Source organism: Corvus moneduloides, chromosome 21, assembly GCF_009650955.1.
Source record: "Corvus moneduloides isolate bCorMon1 chromosome 21, bCorMon1.pri, whole genome shotgun sequence".
Taxonomy (NCBI): Eukaryota; Metazoa; Chordata; class Aves; order Passeriformes; family Corvidae; genus Corvus; species Corvus moneduloides.
This window is the reverse complement of record NC_045496.1, coordinates 9119569-9143124: the sequence shown is the minus strand read 5'-3', so window position 1 is coordinate 9143124 and position 23556 is coordinate 9119569. Positions and strand designations below refer to the sequence as shown.

Genomic DNA, 23556 nt, shown 5'->3' with positions numbered 1-23556 from the left:
GACAGAGAGGGAGTGTCAGAGATTATTCCTTGTTCAGGGAGCTCTGATTCACCACCTGAGTTCTCCCCTGCTGAGGAAAATGTTTTTTTGGCAGGAAAATTTTACCGGGCTCTGGACTCTTCAAGGAGAGCAGCATTCCCCTGATGCAGGATACTCATCAGAGCTGAGCTCTGGACCTACTTTTAATCTTTTGCTTAATTAAGATTTGCAAAAGGCTGTGGGACCATGGCAGGCAAGATGTGGTCTGTGTAAACTGGGATTAAGCATTAGTAAGAAAAAAGGCTGGAGCTTTTTCTCCTGCTAACTCATGAAAGCAGGGAAAACCACACAGTTCTGGTGTCCCCAACATAACAAGGACATGGAACTGTGGGAGCAGGTCCAGAGGAGGCCACAAAGTTGGGAAGGGGATTAGAGCACCTCCCCTATGGACACAGAAGAGGTTGTGTGGAGACCTCAGAGCCCCTTGCAGGGCCTAAAGGGGCTCCAGGAGAGCTGCAGAGGGACTGGGGACAAGGCAGGGAGGGACAGGACACAGGGAATGGCTTCCCAGTGCCAGAGGGCAGGGCTGGATGGGATATTGGGAAGGAATTGTTCCCTGGGAGGGTGGGCAGGCCCTGGCACAGGGTGCCCAGAGCAGCTGGGGCTGCCCCTGGATCCCTGGCAGTGCCCAAGGCCAGGCTGGACATTGGGGCTTGGAGCAGCCTGGGACAGTGGGAGGTGTCCCTGCCCATGGCAGGGGTGGCACTGGGTGGGCTTTAAGGTCTCTTCCAACCCAAATCTGTGATTCTATAAAAGCTGCTGTCCCTCAGGCTTAGCTGAGCCCTTCCTTCACCCCTTCCCGTGTGTGCCACCACCACAGGCTGGCTCTGCTTGGGCTAGGTTTGTCCCCCTGCTTGTACAAACTCCTCCCTTGCTGGCGTTGGAGCAGCCAGCCCTGCTGGGACCGAAATCCCTCTGCTGCCAGGCAGTCTGGGACTGAGAGCCATTCTAGGAAGGTTGAGGTTACAACTTCTTCCTTAATGGCCCGTTTGTTTCCTGCCACAAAACGGTGCTGAATTGATTGTCCTGCATCCACAGGGCTTTGTTCTCACTCCCCTCTCCCTGCTGCACCTGGGCTGTGGGGTATGGAGGAGAGTCAGGGTTTTTGTTTGCAGGGATCAGTCACTGGGTGAGATGTGCTTCACCAGTTCAGCATTAATTGAAATCTGGGAGGGTTAGCTCTGTCCTGAAAGCACATTGGAGGCTGAAAAAGTTGGTCTGTGGTGGCATCAGGCAAACTGAGGAGTTTGGTGTCAAGAAATGTTCAGGAAAGAGGGATTTGGGTTTGATGGTTTGGCTCAGGTCTGCCCAAAGCGAGGGGTTTGTTGAAGGATTATTCAGTCAATCCCAAAGGATGGAGGTGACTTTAGAGGTGGTCCAGATCCAGCTTTCTTACAGATTTAGAAAGTCACAGCATCAAAGATTTCAGCACAGCCTTTGCAGTTGGAAATCCACCTTGTAAATATTCACTTCCTGTCTTGTGATAAACTGAGGAATCGGGAGGGCAAGGAAAAAGCAAGTTCACAAATCTCAGCCTGTTTTTTCCTTGCTGATCCACTGTTTATTCTTCCAGAGACTTTTCCTTTTAATTGAGGCCCATGAAAGCTTTCTAGCAAAGCTTTATCTGGGATGTGATTTATGCTCGGAGCAAAGAGGCTGAATCATCAGGAGGGTGAAATTCTTCAATCATAAGCTGGGGAAAAGACCTTCCTGCCTCAGCAGCACAAAAGCTTTGGAATAATGACTCCAGCCAGGCTCTTCTGGGAGCTGCAGGTTTGTCTCAGCTGTGGCCTGTTTGTGCTCAAAAGTGTCCAAGGAGCAATTTAGGGAAGCTGGTGATGGGGAAGAACCTTTTTTCCAGCACCTCCTGCTAATTCCAAGCTTCAGCATGGTCTGGGAATGTGTTAAAATGGAGTAACCCAACTGTTTTCCTCAGGGTGGGAGTCTGGTGTTGTGACCAGGTTTTCAGTCCAACCCAGTGCAGACAGCTCAGAGATCCCTCAGGCATGGGCAGAGCATTTTCTGGACCATGAAATTAGGGAAGAATCTGCTTGCTGTGGAGGTGGGGGGGAATGCTGCTCAGGGGCCACATGGCCTAGACCTGGCTTTGTGCAGCTGGGACCAGTCCAGTGCCAGGCTGGGACTGGTTCAGAGCCAGGCTGGGCCGGTGGCAGGAGCTGTGTCTCTCTGCAGCGTGGATTTGGCATGAACTGGGTTGGTTCAGCCGTTCTGCATCTGGAGTGGTGCTGCTGGGGCAGCCTCTGCTCTGGGCTCTCTTGCTCAGACCCTTTGAGCAGGTTGTGTTCCCCTGGAGCTCCCACTGGCCTTGGGGCAATGTGGGACACTGAGGACCCACTTAGCCTGTGCCTGTGATGCTGGCAGAGTGAGGCGTGGGGCGGGTTGGTTCTTCATCCCAAAAGCTATCGAGAGGCTCCAGCCTGTCCTGGCAGAGCCACCAGAAACTGATGCCCTTTCCTCTGGTTCTAGAAACACGAGCCAGACACAGTCATGGTGATAAAAAGGGGTTACCTCTTTATATGAGGATCCTGAGGTGCACAATTCGTCAGGTGGAAAATGCTGAAGATGCACACCCCGCATAAAGCGTGTACAATCTTCATAGGTTTTGCAGATGAGCGTATCTGACAAGAGCCCCCAGTTAGAAGCACACTCAGTGAAGTAATCCCCCCATCTCTAGCACCTTCTAAATCCTCCTCCCTCAGATGAGCACTAAACCCTGTTTATAAAAATATTGTCTCAAAGAGTTGGTCTCAACCTTGGTTTCTAAGGAGAACCAAGATCGCACAGGGATCCTGGAATTTGTTTTGTCTTTGTGCTTACGAAAATGCTGGAGCTAAGGTGCAGTAACAGGCTACAAAGCTACAAATATGTGTGTAAAGAATACAGAGAATATACAAAAGAAACACAGCAAAAATCAAGAGGGCATCACCGGGGGTAAGAGGTGACTGGTGTTCGGATCAGCTCGTGGGCCCGTTATGTAAATTTCTTCATTAGTCCCCATGAAGTGTCTGGATATGCCAAGTGTTGCTGCATTCATCGTGCTTTGAGCATGGCTCTGTCAATAACCAGGGGCTGCTGGGGCTGGAGGATGTTGGTGCTGCTGAGGGAGAATATTTCTAGTGATGGACTCTGCGTGCAGAGTCTGGGTGAAGAAATCACCGTCCCGGGGTGGGAGGAAACAACGCCACTGCTCAGCAAGAGACACCGTGCTGCCCTGGGATCTGAGGCCTCCTGAGCCCTGCTTTCCCTCCAGATCTCGTTTTCAAATTAAGATCGTTCCTGGAGCATTTCAGATCCTCTTGTTTACGTGCCTGGTGTTTGTGAATGACAGTGATTCATCTCTTGCTAATATGGGCTCTGTGGAGGTGGGAAACCTTTTACAAAGGCAATAGCACAACTCCTTTTCTGGGCAGTAATTCCCAGTTCTGCCGTGCAAGTACCTTATTGTCCATCACCAAACCCTCCGCTGGTTGCCATGGGAAGCTCCCTTTGTTTTGCAAAGTGACAAAAGCCTGAGAAGTTTTGTGCCTGGCCATGAATTCCTCAATTAAAATAATTCTATTGCTAGGCTGAGTCTAAGCATTCCTGACAAAGAGGAGCCAGCTGGGGGCCCTCCTGAGGGAGCTGCTGTGGACCTGGCAGTGATGAGTTTGGAGCTCAGAGCTTTCCATGGGATCCTCAGTGGGTTGGGAAGGGGCTGGAGCTGCTTGCTGTGGTCCTTTGTGGTTTGCTCTGCTCCGTTCCCCCTGGTGAGGTGTGGGAGCTGCACCAAGAACTTCCAAGGAATTGAGAATTATGTTTGTGGTCCCAGAAAGCCATGGGTCAAACGTGCTCCATCTGGAGCTGTCAGAAACCTCGGTGCTGACTTTCAACAAGCTGGGTTTTCACCTTTCATCTTTCCTCTCCAGGAGTTCAAAGCTCCACGGTGGAATTTGCTTTGCAAAACAGGGGCTGCTCGCAGGAGAGGAGAAATGTCAAAGTGTGCACCCTCGTTCTCTTTTGATCTTAATGGCAAGAGATTTTCCTGTTTCTTCTATTTCCTGCTGAAATATTAGTGTCCAGTGGGTCTTTCCAGACTGTGGGCTGGACCTAACCTAATCTGCTGGTGAGTAGGGATGAACAGTTCAAACAAAATATAAATCTGCCTTAAATTGGATCCCAACTGGAACTTTACCCTCCCTGAATTCTAATAGCTCATGATTCACCTGGTATTTTTCATTCCCCTTTGTGTCTTTGAATTTCTTTATTCCTATGAAGACACAGAAATGAAAGGCTGGAATTTCACTGTTGTTCCATTTCCAGCCCAGCCCAGAGATGGTTTTGTTGGTGGGATGGTGGGGCTTGTAAGGGCAGAAGAGACTCTGTTGTCCCAGTTTGGAGAGCTCACATGTGTCTTTTTGGGGTGTTTCATAGGATTTTAGAATGGTTGGGGCTGGAAGGGACCTTAAGACTCATCTCATTCCACCCCCTGCCATGGGCAGGGACACCTCCCACTGTTTCAGGCTGCTCCAAGCCCTGTCCAACCTGGCCTGGGACACTGCCAGGGATCCAGGGGCAGCCACAGCTGCTCTGGGCACCCTGTGCCAGTGAAAGGTTTATTTATGAAGATCAAACCTGTGACTCTTGGTCTCCATCACTCACAAGTAGGAGCTGGGGAATCCAAGGTGATGCTCCTCAGGAGGAGTTTGGATGTGACCAGCACTGGTTACCTGGAGCATGAGGTGATTTCCTGAGCAACCCCCCCGGGAGGTGCTGTGAGGGTGCAGTTTGAATGTGCACAGAGAACAGAAGGCAGATAAATAACATGAAGCAGCTCCCCTCATCTCTGACTTGGATGGAGGTTCCTCTTTGCTGTTCGTGAGATTCCTCAGGGCTCAAGAACCTCCACATTTTAAGCACCTCTGAAACCTGCCAGTTAAGGCTTAAAGGTGACTTCAGTGGCTTTTTGCTGGCCCTTTGCTCAGAGCGTGGTTTCCTGGGGGGGTTTTGCACTTGGCTTTCCTCATGGGGACTGTCACAGCTGATTTGGTGGAGCAGTGAATGCTCCAGCAGAGCCTGTGGGACTCTGCAGGTGGCACTGGAATTGCTCTTCTCTCCTCGAACAACTGATGGGTTGTTAGAAGTGTCCTGAAGCTGGTCCACTAAATCACAGACTCATAATTGCTAAATATTGAGAGGGGTGGGAAGAAATGTTGTGTTTGCAGTGCTATTGGTGTGTCCTGGGGCTGGCAGCAGTGGTGTGAGGAGGTTTAGGGTGGGTTCAGTCTCCTGGGATCACTCTCTGTGCATGATCAGCTCTCCTTGTTGTGAATAAATATTGAGGAGCAAAGCTGTTTAACCAGCAAAAGTGTGAGCAGGCAGCAAAAGTGTGAGCAGGCAGCAAAAGGAAAAGCTGCTGCAGGGATTTCCTTCAGGGAAAATAAGCACAAGGAGAGGCTTTGTTTTGGCACTCTGAATCCCACAGCAGATTTCTGACGTGGTTCCTTTGTTGTCACTGCATTCCCTGTCATGTCCCAGGACCAAGTTTTGCTCCAGGTGGATGAGGGGTGTCAGAATCCTGGGCTGGAAGTGACCAGCGCTGGGAGAACAGAGCAGGGAGCTGTGCCAGGCTTGGACAAGGGATGCTCTGCTTCCCCTGGGACACAGCTCAGGACTTAGCTGGGTCTTTGAAGACGTGGAGATCAGGGAATCACAGCTGAAAGGATGACCAGGAGCATCGAGGGCAGGACTGCCCAGGACACCCCAACAGCCCCACCCTGGGCATCCCTGGCAGCGCTGTCCAAACGCTCCTGGAGCTCTGGCAGCCTCGGGGCCGTGCCCATTCCCTGGGGAGCCTGGGCAGTGCCCAGCACCCTCTGGGGGAATCCAATAACAGAGCATATGTGGGAAGGGAGGAGCCAGCAGATGAAAAATGGATGCTGCAACACTCAATGCCCATAGGTGTGTGAAGAAATGTCCCCATGGTTTTGTCTGTAGCAGAGCCTGCTCTGGTCTCTCAGCTTCTCAGAGCATCTCGGAGCCAAGAGCACACAGCATCTGCCTCACAGCTGGGCCACAGATTTGGCATAAAATCCCTTACAGCCCTGAGTTAGGGAGAGGTTTCCCTTGGGACCTGATGGGACCTCAGCTTGCCAGGCTGAACTCCTCTTGTTGCTGTGCATTTGTCCTGGAGATGTGCCGGGGGCCTGGGGAGATGCTGAGGCCAAGGCCAGCAGGGCACGGGGCACACGCTGGTGTTGTGCCCCCGTGACGGAGGTGGGAGCTGTGCTGCCGAGCTGTGCCACGGTGTAATTGTGCTCTCTCTTTCTCTCTGCAGCTTCAGAAAGCAGAGAAAAATCTCCTAATGCTGTTAGTGCTCAATTGCACTCCCTATCGAGTTAGGGCGATTTGAATTTGCTAATAAGAAGCAGGCACCTTCGGCGTGCACGTAAATGATAATTGCCAGCCTGTGGCTGTGGGGTTAATGTTGATTTTGTTGATTTTGTGGCTCACTATCACCAATCATCTGCAGGAAAGTAGGGCAGGGATGGCAGAGTTTGGAGCAGGCAGCCAAGAGCCTGGCAGCAGCTCCGAGTGCAGGGTTGGTTTGAGAGGGAGAAGAAGGGAGGGAAGAAAGGAGAAACCTCTCCTGTGGATGGTGCTTCTGTAGAAGTGGCACTAAAAGGCAGGGACACACTGAGGGGTGACCAAACCCTTGCACAAAAACCCCAAACCAGCTCAGCCAAACGATTGACTTGAGCACAAAACCACATTTGGAGCCCTGGATGTGTGACACCCATCCCAACAGAGAGAGCCTGTGGGTCCCCCACGACCCCCTTACACCCCTTCTGTTGGCACCTGGACCTTCTTCCAGCTGGTTATAGAGGAAATCCATAGAGAATTTTATAGAGAAATCCATATATGTGAATTTCATCCATGTTTCCTGCTGGATTTAAGCTTCCTCCCTCCCATTATGTTGTTACAACCTGTAGTTTTTTTGAGTATCAGCCAGGTTTATTATAACGTAGAAAAATCAGTGTTTTAGGTCAAACTTCATTCATTTAGCTGATCACCGGTGTGTGCCAGACATCTCAGCACCTCAAATCTCAGAAATTCTTGTGTAAACACACTCCCCTACCACCCACGTGTGTAAAAATATCCAAACTTCTCCGTGCCTTAAACTCCTCCCTGGAGCTCTGTGTCCAAACTCTCCTGAGCAGCAGATGGAGTGGATTCCTCAGCTCCCTTTTGCCCGGGGAAAAGCCTCACTCCAGGCTTTGGAGTAACAAACTCGCTGCTAATGAGACCTGGTCAGGTGTGTGTAACCCAGCAGGGCAATAAATTGGTGTGAGCATCCACAGATTTGTAGGAAAAATCCGTCGTGGAGCACCGAACAAGCAGCACAAGGTTCTGTGAGAGGAAAGCACGTGGTGAAAGGAGGAATCTGCACAGCTGATGGACCCTGTGCGAGCTGACAGCACAAGAATCCCACCCCAGTCTCAGTTCTGCCCTGGCTGATACCCATCACTCATCCTGGATTCCTGAGGGCTGCAGGGCCCTTTTGCCCAAGGGCTGAATTCCCGGCTGTTTTAGGGATGCGGGCTTTGCGTGCCTCCTCCTCTGGAAGATCTGCAGAAATCCAAAGAGCAGGAACCGTGGAGCAAGCCTGAGGCTAAAATGGCTTTGGAATATTGAAATGCCAAGAGTGCCACACGTTTGTGCCCACGCCTGGCTCTCCATCCATCTGGGAACACAGCCTGGCTGACCCCGCGCCCACGTGGACATTCCCTCCGAGGCTGGAGAGGATTGAGATGTCTCAACCCTGCTCCAGCAAATTGCCCTGCTCAGAACAGCACTCGAGCAAATGTGTGAAGCTGAACAGGAGCTGAAGTGCCTCCCTGAATCTTCTGGGGTTTATTTAATGTCTCAGGGAAGATTTATTCCAAATGACTGTGGGGTGGCCAGCTCCAGGTTTAATAGGAGAGGTTTCAGACATACAGCAGGAGAGTGACATATATCAGACAAACTCCAAGAGTCTCAGCAATTGCTTTCTGAAAAGCCATGAAATGTCTCCAAACAGCAGCGTAATCATGGGGGCTTGCCAAGGAAAAAAATCTCCAGCTGAAGAGATGCACTCGCAGCTCGGCAGCGTGAAAGCACCGAGGGTCCAAACAGCTCTGAGCGTGCCTGGCAGTCGCTTTCCTGCCCAGGATGAAAAAGGCTGCTGGGTGCTCACAGAACCCAGTCCTCTGCCATCCCTGCTGCGTCTGGGGCTGCGGTGACACGGAGGGACAGAACGGTTCTGAGGAAACCACAAGCGGAGCTGTCACTCGATTTTGTTGTTCTGAGGGCAGCCCCAAATCCGTGCTCCAGCAGAAGAGGCTGTGGGGGCTCTGGGCAAAAGTTTTTTGCTCTTTTCTCAACAGATTACATGCCCTGGGTGCAGGGGGTGGGCAGGGACACCTTCCACTGTCCCAGGGTGCTCCAAGCCCTGTCCAGCCTGGCCTTGGACACTTCCAGGGATGGGACAGCCACCACCTCTCGGGCACCCCGTTGTTTTTCTTCCAACAGATAAAGTTCCTGGCATGACAGAGCCTTTCCAGTAGGAAATTTTAAATCCTTTTTTTTATTACAGCATCACTTTTATTTTTTTCTTGTGTCCAAGGCCAGGCTGGACGGGGCTTGGAGCAGCCTGGGATAGTGGGAGGTGTCCCTGCCCATAGCAGGGGGTGGGATGAGGTGGGCTTTAAGGTCCCTTGCAACCCAAAATATTCTGTGATTCTAAAATCCAGCAAATCCCTTGCAAGGGAGGAAAATCACCCAGGAACTGTGGGAAGCAGCTCATCCCAAAGCCCCCTGGGTGTCCCTGCCCCTTCTGGGGTTGGTTTTTTTATCAGTGTGGCCTCTGGCAACACCTTTGCTGTCCATCCCTGTTCCCAGGTTGTTCCCTCCCACAAAGGACTCCTGGAATACAGAGATGAGCAGCTTTGAGCTGCTCTCATCGTTTTTTTACAGGCTTAATGAATATACACTGGAGTAAACATATTCACACTTCAATTTGGAATTTCACAGGCAGTTTTCATTCGAATTTGGAACAACTTGGCAAGGCCTGTGCTTAGGAAAAACCTTTTTTTCTTTTCCTATAGCAGAGAATCCTTTTCTATTTAAAATATCTTCACAAAACCTTGTGAAACATCTTGAGATAGAGCCCAGAGGATTGTGACCAGCTGGTTTTTTGTTCTGTTTTGTCTGAAGCAGGGAAATGGGAGGGATAAAATACCTTTGGAATCTTGTTCTGAGTAGGGATTGCATTGACAAAGGGCTGCTGGGCCTCGGGGGCTCTGCTGTGCTCTGAATTCTGTGGGACTGAGCTCTCAGCTCCAGCTCCTGAGCTGCAGATTTATCCACAAGGATGTTTTTTGCTCATAATTAAGGAAAGTCTGAGCTGTTGGAGGTGTCTCATTAGAAGATAAGAATGAGAAGGTGGGCCCAACCTAAATAAATTGATGCTCTGCTCATTCCCAGTCCTCTGCTGCAGAATGCAGGTGTGTAACAGCAGCCCATGGTTATGATTTTATGTGATGGAATCAAGGCTTTCACTCATTCAACCAATTTCCTGCTGCTGAAAACTTCTCGGGAATCTTTGCTGGCGATGTTTAGAGGGAAAATCAGGAGGAACCTGGATCTGCATTAGGATGATGAGGAAGCCTGGGCATTATTCTTAGGGCTGTTGTTATTTGCAGTGATTTTGGGCCTTGCCCCAAAATTTCCTCTGCTCAAAGCCAGAAAATGATGAAGTATTGGGTTGTTGTGGTGCTCTGGGAATCGCTCTGTGTGACTGGCTCTGCCCTGCTGACCGAGGGGCTGCACGGCCCAGGGGCTGCTGAGTGGCAGGAAAAGTTAATTCTGCATCTACTCACTAGACCAGCAAATCTCTGAGTGGGCGTGAATGATCCTTGTCTGGAAATCTTGTGTGTCCCTGAGCAGCCAAACTGAGCAGGTCTCTAAATGTGTGTCTGTGTTTTATACAATTATTCCTGTGGATATTTCTCCCTTCTTGGGACTTTTGGAGCATATTTGGGGCCAGCTTTGACTCTTCAGACAGCTGAAGCCTTTGCAGAGTAAGAAAAGCACATGCAGAGAGCACTGAACTTATTCCAGGTCCTGACTCACACAGGAATTCTCTCAGGCATTGAATGGTTTGTGCTCGATGAGAATTCCAAGCTCAACAGCAGAGCCTGCTTTTCAAGGTGCTCCCTCCAACTGCGCAACCCAGCCCCAGGAGCTCCTGTGCTCTCCTTGTGCCCCTTCCCCGAAAATGCAAGTTCTGTGTGCTCAGAGAAAGCTGAAGATGGGTGACTGAGGCACTGCTGGTGGGAATCAGAATATTTGGAGTTTTGCTGGATCAACTGGCTGCCCCTGTCGCAGCTGAGCTTGAGTCACGTCTTGTGAAGCTGTTGGAGTTCCTTGGTCTCGTGAGCTCTGTGGCTTTCAGGTTTGTGGTAAAATGTGTGAAATGCATCACCAGAGAATCACTGAATGGTTTGGGTTGGAAGGGATCTTAAAGATCATCTCGTTCCAACCTCCCTGCTGAGGATAGGGACAGCTTCCACCAGAGCTGGGTGCTCCAAGCCCCATCTAACCTGGCCTTAAATCCTCCTTATCTTCCAGATAAGTGCCCCGTGGGGCTCAGAGAGGGGCTGGGCAAGGTGTTTGCTGGGGCAAAACTTCCTCTTGAGAACCCCAGCCAGAGGCCTGCCCTTCCTCACCCTAAATGTGCCTCACTTGTCCCCACCAGGAGCAGCTGGTAAAAAATAAAAGAAAGGGAGGAGAGGCTATGAAATAAAAACAAAAGCATTCAAAAAGAGGTAGAGTCCCTTGGCCAGCCTGTTATTTCTGACGGTGGCAGAGCTTTCCCAGTGCCAGGCAGGCTCATGAATAAAGCAGCTGAGTGAGTTCACGCTAGCTGGGGAGAGAATGAATTTTTTATTAAGAAGCCCTGCTAGCATATTTATGTATTGATATATTGGTGCCATAAGCCTTTGGATCAAGGCATAAACCAGCAGTGGTTTTGCTTTTCCAGCCTCCCCAGCTCTGGAGAAGGGGAGAAACAAAGGGGAGGATTTGCTTCTATTTAAACTTGGCTGAATTAACGTTATTATTGCCTGCAACAGCTACAGTCAGAACGTGTCCCTACATCTACTGCTATTGCACAGAGTTCAAATGCTGCCAGCTTTGAGGATTTTACCTGGAGTCTTCTGGTATTTGGGTTGATGTTATGCATTTGGGTGCTTTCAGAGGAAAGCCCGGCTCTGGATTGATGTGTTTGAGGGAATTACAGCTCCCTTCACTCTTCCAGGGACTTTCTGAGTTCTGTCACGGGAAATAAAAGGTGGAAAATGTGAATCCTAAAGGGGTGGTGATCTAGGTGTGTGTGAAGGTGGAAAGGAGGAGTGGAATAGCTCAAAGACTCCAAAGAGAGAGGATCTTCTCAGGAACACAGATTTGAGTAAATGTGCCGGGGGTTTGGGGTTCTCTTCCCAGGAGTTCAGGCTTTGGCAGGGCTCTGGTGTGAGGGGAGAGCAGAGGCCACTGGGGGCTCTCTGAAGGCTTTTCCCACAACTGCTGCCCCCATCCCAAAGGGCTCCCAGGAAACATTCTCAGCCATGGGATCTTTCCTGGTGTCCAAAACCCACCACAAAGGCACGGCTGTGATGTGCTCTAGGAGGTGATCAGATCACGGACTCACAAAATCAGGTTGGAAAAGACCTTTGGACTTGATGGTCTCAATCTATGACCTAACAGCACCTGCTCAACTAAACCATGGCATTGAGTGTCACCTCCAGGGACAGTGACACCTCCACCTCCCTGGGCAGCCCCTTCCAGTGCTCAATCCCTCTTTCAGTGAAGAGTTTTTTCCTAATGTCCAGCCTAAACTTCCCCTGGCGTGGCTTAAGACCAGCCTCAGGCAACAAGTGACAGAACGAGAGGACACAGTCTCCAGCTGCACCAAGGGAAATTTAGGCTGGATGTTAGGGAAAAGTTTTTCACTGAAAGAGTGATAAGGTCCTGGAATTGTCTGCCCAGGGAGGTGGTGGAGTCACCGTCCCTGGATGTGTTTAGGAAAGGATTGGATGTGGCACTCAGTGCCATGGGTCAGTTGAGGCAGTGTTAGGGCATGGGATGGACTCGGTGATCGTGAAGGTCTCTTCCAACCTGTGATTCTGTGATTTCTGGGAAATTGTTGTCTGGACCTTGTGTGAAGTTTAGAGCTTCCTGAAATCTCACCTGTCCCACTTCCAGCCATGGAAACCTCCAGCTAAGGGGTTTTCCTCGCAGAATCCTAAGAATTGGTGTTCGAGCTTGGCTCCCAGTTCCCTGCAGCTTGTTGGGGGCTCTTTTACTTTAATTCCCCCCTTTCCATGCAGTGGCACCTGCTCTGACCCACCTGATCCCACTGATCCCAACTGGGGGGATGCTCTGAACCCCAACCCAGCCTCACCTGGCTGTACTCAGAGCACGGTTTGGACCGACCACTAATTTCATTAACAATCCCATTTTAGTGTTATCCTTCCCACAGAGCACCCCAGGCTCTGCCATCTCCCTCCTGGGAGTGGCACAGCCCCAGAGCATCCGTGGGGACGTTCCTGTGCCAGCTGAATTTGGCTCTGGAGGGTCCTGGGCAGCGCTGCCCCAGCTGTCCAGGCCCTGCAGAGCTGAGCACCAGATGCTCCCTGAACTGGGCTGGAACATCTGAGAGTCAGAAACCAGAGAAACTGGGCTGGATTTGAGCCGAAATTGTATTTAAACTGGGATGGGGAGAGAAAGGAAAAGCTTTCTGCAGATCCTGGTGTGTTCTCTGTGGAGCAGCACATGGGGTCAGCACTTGAGAAATGAGATTTCTCTCGATGCTGTGCTGGGGAACGTGGGAGCAGCTCAACTTTTACCTGGCTGTGCCCCAGTTTCACCCCCTGTGAGGCTGGGGATTGCAGCAGAGACCTTCTCAGGGCAGGGCTTGGTGGTGTTTGTGGGTCAGAAAGGCTACAGAAGGTTGAAAAAATGAAAGCCTTTTTTTAAAAAAAAGCTTTTTTTCTCCTTCTGTTTTCATCATAAGGCAGGTTCCACTGCTCTTGTACGTGCTTGGGACATTTTTGATTTTATTCTTAGCAATTTCTGCGTTCATTTAAATGTAAGAATAGGAGCAGAGAGAAATAAATCACCCGTAAATAGCTTTGCTAATTATCAGAAATAGTGAGGAGAGAGCTGTGAAAAATCAGATGGAGGGTAAAGAGAGTTCATCTCTCCAAGACAGCCGAGAGTTCTCCTCCATGCAAAAGCACTTAACTAAGGGAATATTACCCTTTAATTGCCCTGAATAAGTCAGGCTGTGCCACTGATTAGCTTCAATGAGTAAATCGAGGTGTGCTGTGTTTTGTATTTTGATTAAAAACACGGTAAAAGCAAATGGTCCGTGGTGCCTGGCTGTACCTGTCAAATTAAATCCCTTTATTGACCCCTGCTCTGGAAACATTTGCATGGCAGCCCCTTAATTGTTTGTCTTTCACATTAAAGGTTATTTTATGTGAAGTGAAGTTCCATCCCCTCCCAAAGCAGCTCCTGCTCCCTTTGATCAGCCCCAAACTCAGTTTGGAGTCAGCAGTGGGATCTGAGGGTGATCTGAGTCTCCCTGGGGATGGGCAGCAAGGAGCTGAAAGCAGGCAGAGAGCCTGGAGAGCCAGTGAAGGGATGGGGATGGGCTGGGAGAAGGATGCTGGAGCAGGCAAGGCTTTTTTGGTCATTTGCTGGCGATGGGATGGGGCTGGAGCAGAGCTGCTGCTGGTCCTGCAGCAACGAGGAGCTCCAGGGTGTGAATCCCAGACTGGCTGGGGTGGGAAGAGACCTTAAAGATCACCTCATTCCACCTCCACCATGCCAGGGTGCTGCAAGCCCCATCCAACCTGGCCTTGGACACTTCCAGGGATGAGGAAACTCCCCTTGGAGCAGCTCTGGGAACATGGGTAGTGGCCAGGGCTGCAGGAGAGGAGATGAAAGGAGATATAAAAGCATCTCCGGGCTCTGCAGCACAGCGCCAGCAGCAGTTGGCTGCTTTCAAGTCGATTGTTTCGAAACAGATCTTGAAATGAATTAATAACCAGACACAGCTGCCACCTTGTTAACACAGCTCTGCGTGCCTGAGACACAAAGTGAGGATTAATCCTGGCCTTGCTCTGTGCTGGACGAGTCACAAAAGGCCTGGTGGTGGGAAGCATCGTGTGCTGTGCTGGAGAACACCCCGCTCTCCAGCTCAGGGCATTAATCTCCCTGTGCGACAGCAGCCTTTGGCTTCTGAGTTTGCTACAGCTGACAGAATTCCCCTCAGATCCCTGCACCTCGAGGGGTGGCTGTGCTGTCACTGCCTGGGGACACCAGCACTGCATGTGGAGGGAGGAGAGAGCCCCTGGGTGTGTGGAGTGAACACAGAAATGTTGTCCTTTGCACCCAGCTGTGAGCAGGGACAGCAGCTCCAGGGTGGCTGATGGAGCAGGGGCACCTGGAACAGGCTGGAGGGAGGTTTTTGGGGATTTAGGTCAGAGTTTAGCATGCTGGGTGCATCCTGCTCAAGTGCCAGGTCAGGGCGTGGGAGCAGCCAGGGGCTGAGCAGAGCTGAGACTTTTTAGGGAGAGCACTCCCGGGGCTGGAGAGTTCATGTGGGCTTCATGCTTGAGGTGGAGATCACAGTGGCCCTGCAAGTGTCCCTTGGATGCCTCAGTTTCCCCCCGTGCAGCTGTGGGAGCCTTGTGATATCACATTTAGGGGACGTGGATCTTTCCATGCCCAGGGCACTCCTGGGGCCAGGTGTGGGCACAGCTCAGGAGGTTCTTGTGAAGAGCCCCGTGGCTGTTTTTAACCACAAGGCTCAGGAGCAGCGTGAGAGGCACCTGTGAGCCCCTCCTGAATTTCAGGATGTAATTTTGCCACATTTTGTCAAGTATTTCATTTCTCTTGCCCTCCTGTTATGTCTCTGTGGGCTCAAGTGGCACTGACAGGCAGGCAGATGTTACAGCAGTGAAATGTTGTAGCTGGAACATAGAAATTGATTTGATCTCTTGGCTCCTGCTGCTTAATGAGTGAGCCTGGAGCTCAGTGGATGGAGGGCTCAGGGCAGACAGAGCTGCCTGTGGGACTCTGGGGGCTTTCCCTGAGGGAAGGGGTTTGGTTTTCCTGGCAGCAAACAGCTTTTGAGTCATTAAAGCATCTCCCCGTGGCAGAGCGGGTGCTGTACTCTGTGCTTGGGTTCCAGCTCACCTGGGAGCACTGGGAAAGGTGTTGCACATCCATGAAGGCTCTGCTTTTTCAGGAGCAGTTTGTCACCACTGTTGCCTGGTGTTTGTCACCGTATGCAAAGTGGAGTTTGTCCTGGATCCCTGGGAGCAAGGCAGAGCAAACAGAGCCAGGCCCTGCCCTGCCCTGAGCAGAAGGGAACCCAGCAAAGGCTCAGGGAAGGCTGGGTAATTGCTTGTATTTCAACACATTTCATTTTTAAGGGCTTTGATCGTGGCATGGAGTTGTGGATCTGTCGCCAAGTTTGGGCTTCAGATGGATAAATAAACGATAAACGATCGTTTGGCAGCAGTGAACCCGCCGCGCTCCCTCTGCATGTTTATGTGGTTTCCCCTTCTCCCATCTGTTCCTTCCTCCAGCTCCTCCCCACGGGCTCTGCGGCCCCCCTTGCCTGGCTGACAGCATTCCCAGCCTCGCAGAACCATGGAATATCCTCAGCTGGAAGGGACCCACGGAGCCCTCCCTGAATGGGATCTGCCTGCTCCAACCAGAGATGTTTGCTTGACAAGATGAGAACTGAAGAACGGCCCCTAAATGTAAAAACCTGCCCCAGGCACTTCCCCACTCCTCCTTTTTTCTCTTTCCAGACAAATGGTGCTGCAGGCAACACCTGGAATTGGCTTTACTTCATCCCTCTCATCATCACTGGCTCTTTTTTCCCTCCTGTGGTGGGAAGGAAGCACTGAGGATGAGTTTCCTTGTTCCCTCCGAGCCCATCTGCAGAGATGGAGAACAGGGCAAGGAGAGAGCTGAAAGCAAAGAGAGAGAGGACTGGGAAGACAAAACAGGGAATGAAGAAGTGGGGTGGGATGTCAGATACTTCAAACCTTCAAAACCCTAACTGGGCAGCTCAGAGCTTTCCCTGCATTTCTGCTCCCATTTTCCCAGCCTGTTTCTCCTCAGATCCATTTGTCCCTGCCGTGCTGGTTCTGCCTTGAGCAGGGGGATTTGTGAGTGCCCATTCCTCTCCTCTGAGTCACTGATCAGCTGACACAGACACTCCTGAGGGTGTTTGCTATTTGGAGAGATGTTTGTATCATGTTTGCAGCCTGTTCCTGGAGGAAGGATCGGTGCAGAATTGCACCCTATTAACAAACCCCAGGGGGCAATCACTTGTGTTTGTAAATACAAATACTTGTATTTACTTTTAAATGTTATCACCTGTGAGAAATGCTCTGACATCGTGGGGTTTGCTCTTTGTTGGGTGACTTCTTACACACAGACTTTTTGAGGCGGCACCAAGTGTGTGCACAGCTGAAACAAAGCACATTTAAAGTGCTTCTCTCTGTGAATCCTGCAAGCAAAACTACTCTTGGGAATATGATTGGGCACAGTGACCAAAAAGCACCACAGATAATAAGTCAAAGGCACCAATATCAGAATTAATGCAGTTTTTGCCCGTTGGTGTCTGAGCACTTCTCTGGGGGCTCTGCCTTTGGGCAGGGAGGTGAGCTCGGTGTTCCTGGATTTCTTTACCCCCTGCAGGAAGAGGGAGAAGGACAAGGAGAATGTGTTTAGGTCTTTCCTTTCTGCTCCCTTTCCCTTACGCCCAACACCAGATCCTCAGATTGCTGCATTCTTTCCTCACAAGAGAGGAATTTGCATTTTCCTCAGCACTGGGATTCTGTCAATGGCCATGTGGCGTTTTCCTTCTCAGCACTTCCCCAAAGAGCTCCCTCGAGGCTGATGAATGCAGAAACTTTGTCATGAACTCCACCACCCTTCCCTCCCCTTCATCTCCCACTGCTGCCGCCTCAGGGTGGGTTTGGCTGACAGGAGCCCGAGGTGCTCAGCCAGCAGATGTGCAGTTCCATCATTCCACAGATCCCAGGTTTCTTGTGGACTCCTTGTCCATGTGTGAGCAGATTCTGGGCTCAGTTGCAGCCCGGCTGGAGGGAAGGCTGTGGTTCCCTCCGGGAATGGCTCGGTTCAGATGGAAATGCGGGGCTGATGCTGAGCCCGGGGGAGGGAGAGCCGAGGTGGGCAGGGAGGAGGCTGCTCTGGAGAGCCTGCACAGGCCTAGCCCACCTAAAAATGTGGTTTGGTCCTGCAGCAGGGTCAGCCTGGAGCTGTGGTTGGAAAAGGCCTTTAAGGTGGTGTCCAACCGTTCCCCCAGCACCGACCCATGTCCGCTACACGGCTTTTAAATCCCTCCAGGGACTGACTCCAGCACTGCCCTGGGCAGCTGTGCCAGGCTGGACAATCCTTTCCATGAAGGAATTCTCCCCAATATCCACCCTGAGCCTGCCCTGGCCCAGCCTGAGGCCGTTCCCTCTCCTCCTGTCCCTGTTCCCTGGGAGCAGAGCCCGACCCCCCCGGCTGCCCCCTCCTGTCAGGGACTTGTGCAGAGCCACAAGGTCCCCCCTGAGCCTCCTTTGCTCCAGCCTGAGCCCCTTTCCCAGCTCCCTCAGCCGCTCCTGGGGCTCCAGCCCCTTCGCAGCTCCGTTCCCTGCCCTGGACACGCTCCAGCCCCTCAATGTCAAACAGGATTTGAGGTGTCCCAGCACAGGGGACGGGCACTGCCCTCCTGCTGGACACACCCTGGCTGGGACAGCCCAGGTGCCACTGGCCTCTTGCCCACCTGGGCACACCTGGATCATGTCCAGCTGCTGTCACAGCACCCCCAGGGCCTTTCCCATCTTTCCCAACCCCTCTGGCCCAGCCTGGAGCTGTGACCCAAGGGCAGGACCCTTGCTGACCCTCAGCCCATTGGTTGTGACCCCCATGGGTCCAGCCTGGGCTGATCCCTCAGCAGAACCTCCTGCCCTCCAGGACATCCCCTCACACCCAGGTCACCTCGATCCCCTCATCAGGTCACTGCCAGAGAGATCTGAGGGATCTTCTCACTGGAGCTAAGGATAAACCGTGGTGTGGATGTTGGGAGAATCAGTGCTTTGGCTGGAATTTCACCTGGTGAACACACCAGAACTGACCAGAACATCAGTGGTGGACCCTCCTATGGAATTCCAAGGGGAATCTCCTCTGCCCTGCAGGTTCTGTGTGGTGTTTTCTTTCTGAGGTGAAATAATACTTGTGTTTGTCTCTCCCTTTTCCCTTTGTTTCCAGACAAACGACGCTGCAGGAAATACCTGGAATTGGCTTTACTTCATCCCTCTCATCATCATTGGCTCTTTCTTCATGCTCAACTTGGTGCTGGGCGTCTTATCAGGGTAAGGCAACGACTTTTTGTCCTCACCTGGATATGGAAAGGGAAGATGTGGTGATTTCAGCACTGGGGGGTGATATTACTGGGAGAGATGGGTCACACATCTCACTGTGTCCCCTTCCCACATGTCCTACCTCATCCTCTCCTTGCAGGGAATATTTCTGTAGAGCCCTAGGATGGGGACAGGCTGGTGAAAAACCCTGAACTGAGATGACTCTGAATCCAGACCCAAGAGTTAAGTGAACTCCTGGAATTAGGCTGGTTTGGGTCAGTGCAGCCGACACTTCTGTGCTGCCTTGAAAAACCATCAGGAGCCTGCTGGTGCCAATAAAAGGCTGGAGTGGGACATGGAAATGTTGATAATGCAGCAACCCCTGGGGAAAGGGGAAGCTCAAACCCAAGGCAGTTAAAAGATCTCAGGTTTTGGCTTTTTTTTTTTTGGTGGTTGTTCTTTGTTTTTTCAGGTTTGATTTTTTTGTTGCCTTCTTTTGTTTGTTTAATCTCTACCTGCTTGAGCCAATGTCTGGATTTTGGGGACACGCTGGTCCCTTGATGCTCAAACCCCAGGGGTCAGCCAGGGATTCGGTGTTTGTTGCAGCTGAGTTTTGGCTTTGGACCTTTGCAGGAATCAAGGTGCCAAGCATGAGGCTGGAACATTCCCAGCATCTGGGGAGATGGGATCTGCAATTAACACACTCCAGGGCTATAAAGCTCTCGGACTTTGGCACCTCATTCTGCCTGAGTTTCTTCTGAGATCGGGCAGGTGATTGAGATCACAGAGATGTATTAAAATCTGGATTTTTTTTCTGCCTCTTGGCAGCAGGGGAAGGAAAAAGAATTGCTGCTGCCGTGTGGTAAAAGCTGTTCAGTGCTGCAGCTTTTTAAAGTGACTGGAGAAAGGAAAGTGCTTTCCAAAGAACGTTTCCAATGCTGATTTGTATTATTTTGTTGTTATTTGCCTCCTCAAAGCACAGGCTGTGGGCAGCAGTGTGGTGGTGTTTGAGGAGGGGAGAGGGCTGTGGGTGAGGCTGTGTCGCACCCTTCAGCTCAGGAATAATCATCACGATCAATAACTGATCACAGCCATTTAGAACTGATCAATAACTGATCAAAGCCATTTATAGGGCATCTGGTGTACCAGAGGCTTTGTCTGATGGCTGATTTAAAGGGAGTACCCTCTACATGTGCTTCATCAGGTGCCTCGTCTCCCTCCTTCCACACTGGGGTCAGCCCACACTGGCTGAAACGATCCGTGGGATTTAAAACCAACCCCAAATCCTGCAGGCTCCTGCTCCTTTGTGCTGGAATCAAAGGGGTTTGGTGAGCAGGAGCTGGAGACCTCTGCCTGACTCTCCTGAAAGCCTCTTGTTGCTTGGGGCAAAATATGAATATTCTATAAATGTAAAAACACAGCTCTGTGCAGGCTTCCCTTTGTCAGCGGTGAGGAGGAGAAAATCTGCCTCACAGAGGGGAGCTCTTAATTTCTGTTTCACCCAGTGGTTTGACATCCTTGCCTGGAATAATTCCTGGGGAGAGGTTGAGGGAATAAACATCATAGCACAGGTGTGGGGTGCAGGGCTCCTGGTGGGCCTGGAGGTGCTGAGCAGGGAAGGAAAAAGGCATAAAATGTATAAAAAATCCTTCCCTGTGAGGGTGGGGAGGCCCTGTTTGAACAAATCCTGGAAAATTGACCCCAGTGGCATCCTCAGACTCCCAAAATGTGCAACAAGAAATGAAACCTGGTTTGGAAGAAAGAGCAAACAACCTTCCCTCTCTGCTGATCCCTCTGGAATTACAGGACAGGATGAGAGGAAATGGGTTCAAGTTGTGCCAGGAGATGTTTAGGTTGGATGTAAGAAAGAAGTTTTCATGGGAAGGCTTGGAGAGCCTTGGCATGGGCTGCCCAGGGTGTCAGCATCCCTGGAAGTGTTCAAAAAACCTGTGGATGTGGCACTTGAGGACACGGCTGATGGCTGGATTTGCTGATCTTAGAGGTCTTTTCCAACCTCAGGGATTCTGTGATTCTGTAACAGCAGCAAAGGCAGGGAAGTGCCAGGGGGATGTGGAAGTGTTGGGAAAATCAGAATATAAATATAAACCCCAATCTCGGGGAGCTCAGGAATTCCTGGTGGTGCCACAGGGATGTCGGGCTCTCCGTGGATGCTGGGCTGCACCTGCTCCCCCCAGTGCCAAAGGCGGAGCTCTGACTGGGGAAACTGGGATCGGCTCCCCCTTGGCAGGCTGGATCTCACCAGAAAACACAGAAATTGTATCCCAGAAATACAGGAAATACTGGACTGTTTTCCAGGGGAATTGAGACTTTTCCTGGAGTGGTCAGAGGTGCACAAGGGAGCTGTGATGGAGACAGCTCCTGAAATCCAGGGAGTTTGGTTGGTTTTTATGGGATATCCGGGGCTCTCCAGCAGGAGTCAGCACCCCATCTGCTCTGGAGCAGTGGTTCTGTGTCCCTCGTGGGGGTTTTCCCTCTCTGCTCCTCACTTTATATTCCCTCCCTTTCCATTTTCCTTCCCTGCTGCTTGATTCTTCCGTGAACTGACAAAACTCAGCAGCCCTGCTGAACCCAACAGAGCAGAAAAATACAGATTATTTCCTTCTGCAGGAGCTTTTGCTCAGTGCCACAGCTGATTTGGGAGCTCAGGACTGCACAGGCCCAGGAGAGCAGGAGCAGGAGGAGAAATTCCTCTCCCTTTTGATACCAGTAACATCCAGGAGCTCATTTCCTTCAGCTTGTGGAATTCTGGAATTCAGAACATAGGCTGGGAATTGTGCTAGGGTGACTCCCCAGTCACAGACACACAGAAAAAAAGGGAAAATATAAATGACAAACATAAATAATTGAAAACTAGGTGGAATTAGGAGACTTGACACCTGCTTTTGAAGCTCTGCTGGCTCATCCCTCCAGCCCTTCTGGTGATGTTATCCCTGTTCCAGAAAGCTGGGGCACTTTGCTTCCCAGAAACGGAAGTGGCATTTGGTAAGAGTGGAACAACTGCAGCGGTGAAAATGTTTAGGAATTTGTATCCATAATGTATTTCTCTGGGAACATCTTTCTGTGCTGGCTGCAGCAGGAGGTTATTTTTATTAGATCCTTTGTAAACTCTTTGGTAGCAATAAAACAGAATACGGCTTTTCCACAAAAAAAAAAGATTGGATGCCTCTGGTGGTGCCATGGGATTGTTCTGACTGCAAACCACGTCAGGAAGTGCTGACCCCAGCTGCCCTCCCGTGTCCCTTAAACACGGGGGTCATTTGCTGCTTGGGATGTCACGGCTTCACTTCTGACCACAAAACACCCTGGGATGATCCTGATGAATTTTTTATTGAACTCTGCCCGTGGTTTGCAGCGAGGAGGGAAAAATCCCCACGTGGAGTTGAGAAGTGCTGCCCCACAGTGGAGCTTTTTCTGATTTAATCCTGGTTTCTTGCTCTCAGGCTCTTGTCCTGTGCCCCCAAGGACTGGGCACCCATCCCAATCCCAATCCCCATCCCCACCCCATTCCCACCTTGGCTTCCAGGTGTTCCCTCCCTCAGCAGCCACTCCAATGCTGTTTTCCTCCTCCTGCTGCTGTTCCCCTCCCAGCCCTCAGCCTCCCCTCATCCCAGCTCCCAGTTTTTTTCCACAGGCTGCTGGGATTACGGAGTTTCCTACAGCTTGGGTATTAATCCTGCCCGGTAATGAGCTGGCTGATGCCACACAATACATGGGAGAACTGTTTTGATGCTTTGGATTACACAATGCAAAGAGGATAAACGTTATCCTGGGATGCTGGGAGGAGGATGATTGAACGTATTTCCAGGCTAAGTGCCTTTTGGCAGGATTTCAGGCGGGGCGGGGGGAGCGTCGAGGGTGGCGAGACAGCTGGAATTTTGGCCAGAGAGGCCACGCTCCCGGAATGATGCATTGGGATCCTGGGAGTCTGCGCCTCTCGAGTGTGAAAAATGCTGCTTGTCGTGTCCTCCAATATTTATGGTGGAGCCTGAGGTATTTCCAGCCCAGGCAGTGAAGAGTGATGGTTGTTGCCGGGGTTTACTCCTCTGGCTACGATCTCGGAGTGTGGGGAGGCTGCGCAGGGCCTGGGCTGGGTTCTCCTCAGACCTGCTCTGACCTGGATGTGCCACACCTGTATTTTATGGGATCACCAGGGGCAGGGACTGCGGGGAGGCATTTGGAATGGGTGCAGCAGCTTTGTGACACTGGGAGCCTGGCAGAGGACACAGCCCCTGGCACCTTGCAGGGGGACATGGGGCAGGGAAAAAGGGCTTTAATTCTTCTTCTCACCCTTCTCTGAGCAGCCTGGATGCTTCATGCCATCCAACACCCTCCCTGAGGTGTGCTCCAGGCTCCCTGGGGGACCTTTGTGTCACTGCTGTCCCTGGCTCCCTGGGGTTTTTGTGGGGTTGGAGCAGCTCCTTGTGAGCCCCATCCTGACCTCCCTGAGCATGGCTGGCTCAGGGACTCGCTCTGCTGAATTTCATGACAAGTTTTCCCATCCTGAGGACTTCTGCCAGACTGAGATCATAAAACAAGACATGCAGAGGCCGGAGGAGAGCGGTGCTGATTAATTTGTCACGATGGCAGAGTGTTCTTCTGTCCTCCTTCCCCTCATTACAGGGACAATCCTTCATTTCCCTGCACATTTGTTCCACGTTCACCGTTTCCTGCTGGGATCTGACTTTGCCTGGTGTTAATTATTTGAAGCAGAAGAGCTGCAGCATGGAAAGAGATGAGATTCTGCTGCCTTTCTCCTTGCTTTTAGTCTGGTCCAAGGCTGTGCTTAAAAGGGAGGGGAAAGAGAACAAAAAAGCAGATTTTTTTTTCTCCTTTTTCTTTGCTCATCACCCTTTTTAACAAAGCCATCATTGCAAATGTGAAATGAGGGAGAAATGTGTGCTTCTTGCAGGAAGGGGGCAGAGAGCAGTGACTGATCCTACTGAATGTGGGTCCTTTGCTCCTTCTGTGGTTTTGGTTAGTCCAGGAGAGCTGGACTCCC

The 23556-nt window shown here is 51.2% G+C and overlaps 1 protein-coding gene across 24 annotated transcripts in view; it reads left to right on the top strand.

The window, feature by feature from the left end:
* The window catches only part of CACNA1B (calcium voltage-gated channel subunit alpha1 B), a 265839-nt gene that overhangs the window by 103895 nt on the left and 138388 nt on the right, over positions 1–23556 (top strand). For all 24 annotated transcript variants that reach the window (XM_032130521.1, XM_032130533.1, XM_032130526.1 and 21 more), the window contains one exon: positions 18445–18548. In XM_032130521.1, coding sequence (XP_031986412.1) covers positions 18445–18548 — 104 coding nt within the window. The remainder of the gene's footprint in view (positions 1–18444; positions 18549–23556) is intronic.